Raw genomic sequence first — 10000 nt, forward strand, 5'->3', positions numbered from 1 at the left:
CGGACCAAAGAGGAAAAGAACCAAAAGTCAGCATCTGTGATGGTATGGGGGTGTATTAGTGCCCAAGACATGGGTAACTTACACATCTGTGAAGGCGCCATTAATGCTGAAAGGTACATACAGGTTTTGGAGCAACATATGTTGCCATCCAAGCAACGTTATCAAGGACGCCCCTGCTTATTTCAGCAAGACATTGCCAAGCCACGTGTTACCACAGCGTGGCTTCATAGTCAAAGTGTGCGGGTACTAGACTGGCCTGCCTGTAGTCCAGACCTGTCTCCCATTGAAAATGTGTGGCGCCTAAAATAGCACAACGGAGACCCCCGGACTGTTGAACAACTTAAGCTGTACATCAAGCAAGAATGGGAAAGAATTCCACCTGAGAAGCTTAAAAAATGTGTCTCCTCAGTTCCCAAACGTTTACTGAGTGTTGTTAAAAGGAAAGGCCATGTAACACAGTGGTGAACATGCCCGTGTGTCAACTTTTTTGCAATGTGTTGCTGCCATTAAAGGCCTACTTAAAGCCACTACTACCGACCACGCAGTCTGATAGTTTATATATCAATGATGAAATCTTAACATTGCAACACATGCCAATACGGCCGGGTTAACTTATAAAGTGCAATTTTAAATTTCCAGCCACACTTCCGGTTGAAAACGTCTATGTATGATGACGTATGCGCGTGACGTCAATGGTTGATACGGAAGTATTCGGACCCATTAAATCCAATACAAAAAGCTCTGTTTTCATCTCAAAATGTCACAGTATTCTGGACATCTGTGTTGGTAAATCTTTTGCAATTTGTTTAATGAACAATGGAGACTGCAAAGAAGAAAGCTGTAGGTGCGATCGGTGTATTAGCGGCGGACTACAGCAACACAACCAGGAGGACTTTGAGGATAGCAGACGCGCTAGCCAAACGACCTCACCTTGACTTCCTCCGTCTCCGGGCCGCCAACCGCATCGGTGATCGGGTGAAGTCCTTCGTCGTACCGTCGATCGCTGGAACGCAGGTGAGCACGGGTGTTGATGAGCAGATGAGAGCTGGCGTAGGTGCAGAGCTAATGTTTTTAGCATAGCTCTGTCGAGGTTCCGTAGCTAAGTTAGCTTCAATGGCGTCGTTAGCAACAGCATTGCTAAGCTTCGCCAAAGCTGGAAAGCATTAACCGTGTAGTTACATGTCCAGAGTTAAGTAGTATTGTTGATCTTCTGTCTATCCTTCCAGTCAGGGACTTATTTGTTTTGTTTCTATATGCAGTAAAGCCCGATGCTATCACGTTAGCTCAATAGCTAAAGAGCTTCACCGATGTATTGTCGTGGAGATAAAAGTCACTGTGAATGTCCATTTCGCGTTCTCGACTCTCATTTTCAGGAGGATATAGTATCCGAGGTGGTTTAAAATACAAATCCGTGATCCACAATAGAAAAAGGAGAGAGTGTGGAATCCAATGAAGCCTTGTACCTAAGTTACAGTCAGAGCGAAAAAAGATACGTTCTGCACTGCACGCTAGTCCTTCACTTTCACGTTCCTCATCCACAAATCTTTCATCCTCGCTCAAATTAATGGGGTAATCGTCGCTTTCTCGGTCCGAATCTCTCTCGCTGCTGGTGTAAACAATAGGAAAATATGAGCAGTCCTTCCTCCTGTGTCGTCACGCTACTTCCGGTATAGGCAAGGCTTTTTTTTATCAGAGACCAAAAGTTGCGAACTTTATCGTCGATGTTCTCTACTAAATCCTTTCAGCAAAAATATGGCAATATCGCGAAATGATCAAGTATGACACATAGAAAGGATCTGCTATCCCCATTTAAATAAAAAAAAAATCATTTCAGTAGGCCTTTAAATTCTACGTTAAAGATTATTTGCAAATTAAAAAAAAGTTTCTCAGTACGAACATTAAATATCTTGTCATTGCAGTCTATTCAATTGAATATAAGTTGAAAAGGATTTGCAAATCATTGTATTCTGTTTTTATTTACCATTTACACAACGTGCCAACTTCACTGGTTTTGGGTTTTGTAAGACAAACTGAACTTGTGATGGATTGAATGCCCTGAGAATAAAATGATATGTGGATGTTGTGCTTACTTGGACTGTGATGAAGCTGTGAGGACTCAGGTGGTTTGTCTTCATGCTCTTCAGTCTTCACAGAGACAACAGTCAGTGGAAACTTGGTGAGATCAGCCTCCTCCTGCCCTAGAAGACACTCTCCCTCCTGAGTGATCCAACATTCCTCCTCTTCCTCCTGAATGTGGGGGGGCTGCTGGACGTCTGTTGGGTAAATAAGTAAATAATATTAAAAGAGAATAGAAATAGTTTTTGACTGACACTGTTGACACAATGAAATTATTTGTGCTCTTTTGTGTGTTGTGTTAAAAGTGTGTAGCTAAACAATCAGCAAAAACACGGGAAAGACTTCCTTTTCTCACAGCCACTAAAACTACTTCAAAAGTGGTACAGTGAATTTTGAGGGGGGCAATTTGAAAAATCTTTCTAAGAACTACCCAGCATCGATCGAGGCATTCTTAAAGGCCTACTGAAATGACATTTTTTTATTTAAACGGGGATAGCAGATCCATTCTATGTGTCATACTTGATAATTTCGCGATATTGCCATATTTTTGCTTAAAGGATTTAGTAGAGAACATCGACGATAAAGGTCGCAACTTTTGGTCGCTGATAAAAAAAGCCTTGCCTGTACCGGAAGTAGCGTGACGTCACAGGTTGTGGAGCTCCTCACATTTCCCCATTGTTTACACCAGCAGCGAGAGCGATTCGGACCGAGAAAGCGACGATTACCCCATTAATCTGAGCCAGGATGAAAGATTTGTGGATGAGGAACGTGAGAGTGAAGGACTTGAGTGCAGTGCAGGACATATCTTTTTTCGCTCTGACCGTATGCTATCACGTTAGCTCAGTAGCTAAAGAGCTTCGCTGATGTATTGTCGTGGAGATAAAAGTCACTGTGAATGTCCATTTCGCGTTCTCGACTCTCATTTTCAAGAGGATATAGTATCCAAGGTGTTTTAAAATACAAATCCGTGATCCACAATAGAAAAAGGAGAAAGTGTGGAATCCAATGAACCCTTGTACCTAAGTTACGGTCAGAGTGAAAAAAGATACGTCCTGCACTGCATGCTAGTCCTTCATTCTCACTTTCCTCATCCACAAATCTTTCATCCTCGCTCAAATTAATGGGGTAATCGTCGCTTTCTCGGTCCGAATCTCTCTCGCTGCATAAACAATGGGAAAATGTGAGGAGTCCTTCCTCCTGTGACGTCACGCTACTTCCGGTATAGGCAAGGCTTTTTTTAATCAGCGACCTAAATCTACTAAATCCTTTCAGCAAAAATATGGCAATATCGCGAAATGATCAAGTATGACACATAGAATGGATCTGCTATCCCCGTTTAAATTTAAAAAATTCATTTCAGTAGGCCTTTAATGTTGATTAAACAAGTTGAAAAACGTATCCGGGTGTTACCATTTAGTGGTCAATTGTACGGAATATGTACTGTACTGTGCAATCTACTAATAAAAGTCTCAATCAATCAATCAAAAAAAGCACTTTATATGTAGAAAAGTTTTGTTAAGAAACCATTCTGAGCCTTATCTAATTTAGTTTTTATTTGATATTTGTTGACCGCATTAACCCTGGCAATGGACCCTGTGTGTATATGTATGTTATGCCATTGTTTACAAATTTGGTAAATAAATAATCAAAATATTTATATTTTGTTGTTTTCTTACTGTACCGAAAATGAACCGAACCGTGACCTCTAAACAGAGGTATGTACCGGACCTACATTTTTGTGTACCGTTACACGGTCTAGGGCTGCTGTCCCACGATTCGATTCAATATCGATTCTTTATTATAAATCGATTTTTCCGATTCAACGCGATTCTCGATTCAAAAACTATATTTTTCCGATTCAAAACCATTCTCTATTTTGGTATTTTATTTATTCTTTATCAGTATTTATTGCCACCTTTCCCAACTTCTTTGTCACGTGTTGCTGGCATCAAATTGGAAAGTTAATGATTATTTGCACAAAAAAAAAAAGTTTATCAGTTTGAACATCAAATATCTTGTCTTTGTAGCATATTCAACTGAATATGGGTTGAAAATGATTTGCAAATCATTGTATTCCGTTTATATTTACATCTAACACAATTTCCCAACTCATATGGAAACGGGGTTTGTATATATATATATATATATAAATAAATATATGTATATATGTATATATATTAGGGCTGTGAATCTTTGGCTGTCCCACGATTCGATTCAATATCGATTCTTGGGGTCACGATTCGATTATAAATCGATTTTTCCGATTCAACGCGATTCTCGATTCAAAAACGATATTTTCCCGATTCAAAAGGATTCTCTATTCATTCAATACATAGATTTCAGCAGGATCTACCCCAGTCTGCTGACATGCAAGCAGAGTAGTAGATTTTTGTAAAAAGGTTTTATAATTGTAAAGGACAATGTTTTATCAACTGATTGCAATAATGTACATTTGTTTTAACTATTAAATGAACCAAAAATATGACTTATTTTATCTTTGTGAAAATATTGGACACAGTGTGTTGTCAAGCTTATGAGATGCGATGCAAGTGTAAGCCACTGTGACACTATTGTTCTTTTATTTTTTTAATTGTTTTTTATAAATGTCTAATGATAATATCAATGAGGGATTTTGAATCACTGCTATGTTGAAATTGTTATTAATATTGATACTGTTGTTGATAATATTCATTTTTGTTTTACTACTTTTGGTTTGTTCTGTGTGGTGTTTGTGTCTCCTCTCAATTGCTCTGTTTACTGCAGTTCTGAGTATTGCTGGGTATTGTTTTGTTTGGATTGATTAATTAAAAAAATAAAAAAAATAAAAAAATAAAAATCGATTTTTGAAAAATGAGAATCGAGTATGGCGATTTGAATTCGAATCGATTTTTTCCCACACCCCTTAAACCCCTACAGATCAGACACAATTATGCTTAACACAGGCTCTCCGCAGGGCTGTGTTCTCAACCCCCGACTTTTTTACACCCTGATGACCCATGACTGTTGTGCTAATAAGTACAACATAATCTACAACGACAAGGAGAAGCACTACAGAGAGGAGGTGGACGTTTTTGTTGACTAGCAGCAGCAGGGTTTCTGCAGGCAAATATAATGTATTTGTGCAATAGTTAATGCCATTTTTAATCCCACTTTAAAAAAAATGCAATGCTCATGTCCGACCGCACATGATTATACATACTTTAAAGCAGTTTAAGCATAGAGCGCCAAAAAATATCTGTTTCCCAGCTGTGGTCTGGATGGGCCACAGCGGTACTCAGTTGTAATATACTTTCCCACCACTAGTGGCAGTAATGACAACATCAAACAAACAGAAGTTCTTAAGCGCAAACATTATGACTAAAAAGGTGAAGCTGTTTTTTATGTGCACGTTAAATGTGTTGGGAAGTTTAGTTAAGCAACCTATTAACTATTGGTTCATGTATTTTAGCAGAACATGATGGTATCCAGTATATACAAAACCCAAAACTAGTGAAGTTGGCACGATGTGTAAGTGGTAAATAAAAACAGAATACAATGATTTGCAAATCATTTTTAACTTATATTCATTCAATTGAATAGACTGCAAAGACAAGATATTTAATGTTTGAACTAAGAAACGTAATTTGTTTGGCAAATAATCATTAACTTAGAATTTAATGGAAGCAACACATTGCAAAAAAGTTGGCACAGGGGCATTTTTACCACTGTGTTACATGGCCTTTCCTTTTAACAACACTCAGTAAACGTTTGGGAACTGAGGAGACACATTTTTGAAACTTTCCAGGTGGAACTCTTTCCCATTCTTGCTTGATGTACAGCTTAAAGGCCTACTGAAATTCAATTGTTTTATTTAAACGGGGATAGCAGATCCATTCTATGTGTCAAACTTGATCATTTCGCGATATTGCCATATTCTTGCTGAAAGGATTTAGTAGAGAACATCGACGATAAAGTTCGCAACTTTTGGTCTCGGATAAAAAAAAGCCTTGCCTGTACCGGAAGTAGCGTGACAACACCGGAGGAAGGACTGCTCACATTTCCCCATTGTTTACACCAGCAGCGAGAGAGATTCGGACCGAGAAAGCGACGATTACCCCATTAATTTGAGCGAGGATGAAAGATTCGTGGATGAGGAACGTGAAAGTGAAGGACTAGCGTGCAGTGCAGAACGTATCTTTTTTCGCTCTGACCGTAACTTAGGTACAAGGGTTCATTGGATTCCACACTCTCTCCTTTTTCTATTGTGGATCACGGATTTGTATTTTAAACCACCTCGGATACTATATCCTCTTGAAAATGAGTCGAGAACGCGAAATGGACATTCACAATGACTTTTATCTCCACGACAATACATCGATGAAGCTCTTTAGCTACGGAGCTAACGTGATAGCATCGTGCTTAACTGCATATAGAAACAAAACAAATAAGCCCCTGACTGGAAGGATAGACAGAAGATCAACAATACTACCAAACTCTGGACATTTAAATAAACTGTTAATGCTTTCCAGCTTGGCGAAGCTTAATAATGCTGTTGCTAACGACGCCATTGAAGCTAACTTAGCTACGGAACCTCGACAGCGCTATGCTAAAAACATTAGCTCTGCACCTACGCCAGCTCTCATCTGCTCATCAACAGCCGTGCTCACCTGCGTTCCAGCGATCGACGGTACGACGAAGGACTTCACCCGTTTACCGATGCGGTTGGCGGCCCGGAGACGGAGGAAGTCAAGGTGAGGTCGTTCGGCTAGCGCGTCTGCTATCCTCAAAGTGCTCCTGGTTGTGTTGCTGTAGTCCGCCGCTAATACACCGATCCCACCTACAGCTTTCTTCTTTGCAGTCTCCATTGTTCATTAAACAAATTGCAAAAGATTCACCAACACAGACGTCCAGAATGCTGTGGAATTTTGCAATGAAGACAGAGCTTTTTGTATTGGATTCAATAGGCTCCGAATACTTCCGCTTCCACTGTTGACGTCACGCGCATACGTCATCATATCGAAACGTTTTCAGCCGGAAGTTTGCCGGGAAATTTAAAATTGCACTTTATAAGTTAACCCGGCCGTATTGGCATGTGTTGCAATGTTAAGATGTCATCATTGATATATAAACTATCAGACTGCATGGTCGGTAGTAGTGGCTTTCAGTAGGCCTTTAAGTTGTTCAACAGTCCGGGGTCTCTGTTGTTGTATATTAGGCTTCATAATGCGCCACACATTTTCAATGGGAGACAGGTCTGGACTACAGACAGGCCAGTCTAGTACCCGCACTATTTTACTACGAAGCCACGCTGTTGTAACACGTGCAGAATGTGGCTTGGCATTGTCTTGTCGAAATAAGCAGGGGCGTCCATGATGACGTTTCTTCGATGGCAACATACGTTGCTCCAAAACCTGTATGTACCTTTCAGCATTAATGGTGCCTTCACAGATGTGTAAGTTACCCATGTCTTGGGCACTAATACACCCCCATACCATCACAGATGCTGACTTTTAGTTCTTTTCCTCTTTGGTCTGGAGGACACAATGTTCACAGTTTCCAAAAACAATTTGAAATGTGGACTCGTCAGACCACAGACCACTTTTCCACTTTGCATCAGTCCATCTTAGATGAGCTCGGGCCCAGCGAAGCCGGCAGCGTTTCTGGGTGTTGTTGATAAATGGCTTTCACTTTGCGAAGTAGAGTTTTAACTTGCACTTACAGATGTAGCGACCAACTGTAGTTACTGACAGTGGTTTTCTGAAGTGTTCCTGAGCCCATGTGGTGATATCCTTTACACACTGATGTCGGTTTTTGATACAGTACCACCTGAGGGATCGAAGGTCACGGGCATTGCCGCTTATGTGCAGCGATTTCTCCAGATTCTCAGAACCTTTTGATGATATTACGGAGCGTAGATGGTGAAATCCCTAAATTCATTGCAATAGCTGCTTGAGAAAAGTTGTTCTTTAAACTGTTGGACAATTTTCTCAGGCATTTGTTGACAAAGTGGTGACCCTCGCCCCATCCTTGTTTGTGAATGACTGAGCATTTTGTGGAACCTACTATTATACCCAATCATGGCACCCACCTGTTCCCAATTAGCTTGTTCACCTGTGGGATGTTCCAAATAAGTGTTTGATACGCATTCCTCAACGTTCTCAGTCTTTTTTGCCACGTGTGCCAGCTTTTTTTAAACATGTTGCCGGCATCAAATTCCACATGAGCTAATATTTGCAAAAAAAACCAAAGATTACCAGTTCGAACGTTAAATATCTTGTCTTTGCAGTCTATTCAATCGAATATAGGTTGAAAAGGAGTAGCAAATCATTGTAATCTCTTTTTATTTACAATTCACACAACATGCCAACTTCACTGGTTTTGGGTTTTGCATATATATATATATATATATATATATATATATATATATATATATATATATATATATATATATATATATATATATATACACACTTTTTTTTTTACACAAGCGTGTCTGAAGTGTTAGCCTGCCCACACAAGGACATTCTTTTTTTTGAACGATATTTCAGCCCCACCATCTTTTGTTATTCCACCATGATTCTAGTTCTACTCAGTCCAGGTCATTTGTTGTTGTTGTGCAAATACTCTTTAAGGCCACTGTGTAATATTTTAAAGTATTCTGTTGTAATGTAAAAAGTGGATTTGAATCAGGACCTAATATGTTTAATTTAAATAAAGGTTTGAATATTTACAATTTGACTTTATGAAAGAAGAAATTTGACAAACTGCATTTGTATGTTCGCCAACTGTTGCAAGTTGTACAGTAGGAGATCAGTGCTGTGCAACATTCTTTAATGTCAGCAATTGTCCGACAAGAATTCTCACTCCATACTCGGTGGTGGTAACCATGGTAACCTACAGTACCCTTGTTATTTTGTGTCTCACCAACGTTGACGGCTGTGGCTTAAAGGCAGTTGAGTTTAGAATAGTTGTGTTGTCTCTTTTTCCTCCTACGTTCCTTATTTGGGCACACGGAAACCACCGGAAAGAACCAAAAGCACCAAGCTGTATAAACAAAATAAAAAATACAACACATGTGTTACTTGAAAATAATAGTGATCTGATTCAATAATATCTAAATAAGAATTCCTGCATAACATAAATGATGTTTCATACTTAAAGGCCTACTGAAAGCCACTAATACCGACCACGCAGTCTGATAGTTTATATATCAATGATGAAATCTTAACATTGCAACACATGCCAATACGGCCGGGTTAACTTATAAAGTGCAATTTTAAATTTCCAGCTAAACTTCCGCTTGAAAACGTCTATGTATGATGACGTATGCGTGTGACGTCAATGGTTGAAGCGGAAGTATTGGGACACATTGTATCCAATACAAAAAGCTCTGTTTTCATCGCAAATTCAATTGTTTTATTTAAACGGGGATAGCAGATCCATTCTATGTGTCATACTTGATCATTTCGCGATATTGCCATATTTTTGCTGAAAGGATATAGGAGAGAACATCGACGATAAAGTTCGCAACTTTTGGTCGCTGATAAAAAAGTCTTGCCTGTACCGGAAGTAGCGTGACGTCACAGGTTGTGAGCGCCTCACATCTGCACATTGTTTACACCAGCAGCGAGAGCGATTCGGACCGAGAAAGCGACGATTACCCCATTAATTTGAGCGAGGATGAAAGATTCGTGGATGAGGAATGTGAGAGTGAAGGATTAGAGTGCAGTGCAGGACGCCAGGATGTATCGTTTTTCACTCTGACCTTAACTTAGGTACAAGCTGGCTCATTGGATTCCACACTTTCTCCTTTTCTAATGTGGATCACGGATTTGTATTTTAAACCACCTCGGATACTATATCCTCTTGAAAATGAGAGTCAAGAACGCGAAATGGACATTCACAGTTACTTTTATCTCCACGACAATACATCGGCGAAACACTT

At 39.6% G+C, this 10000-nt stretch overlaps 2 protein-coding genes across 3 annotated transcripts in view; both read right to left on the reverse strand.

Moving 5' to 3' along the window:
- Window positions 1-10000, reverse strand: part of LOC133664603 (oocyte zinc finger protein XlCOF6-like) — a 175338-nt gene that overhangs the window by 110948 nt on the left and 54390 nt on the right. The gene's annotated exons all lie outside the window — the stretch shown is intronic.
- Window positions 1-10000, reverse strand: part of LOC133664614 (gastrula zinc finger protein XlCGF57.1-like) — an 18328-nt gene that overhangs the window by 6345 nt on the left and 1983 nt on the right. Inside the window, exons 2-3 of one of the 2 annotated variants that reach the window (XM_062069389.1) lie at window positions 8980-9099; window positions 2091-2273 (exon numbers count right to left, since the gene is read on the reverse strand). Coding sequence is in view for 1 of the 2 variants with exons in the window: in XM_062069388.1 (XP_061925372.1) it covers window positions 2091-2273 (183 nt within the window). In the remaining variant the exon portion in view is untranslated. The remainder of the gene's footprint in view (window positions 1-2090; window positions 2274-8979; window positions 9100-10000) is intronic. The other variant, XM_062069388.1, reaches the window with a different exon arrangement.

Source organism: Entelurus aequoreus, linkage group LG14, assembly GCF_033978785.1.
Source record: "Entelurus aequoreus isolate RoL-2023_Sb linkage group LG14, RoL_Eaeq_v1.1, whole genome shotgun sequence".
Taxonomy (NCBI): domain Eukaryota; kingdom Metazoa; phylum Chordata; class Actinopteri; order Syngnathiformes; family Syngnathidae; genus Entelurus; species Entelurus aequoreus.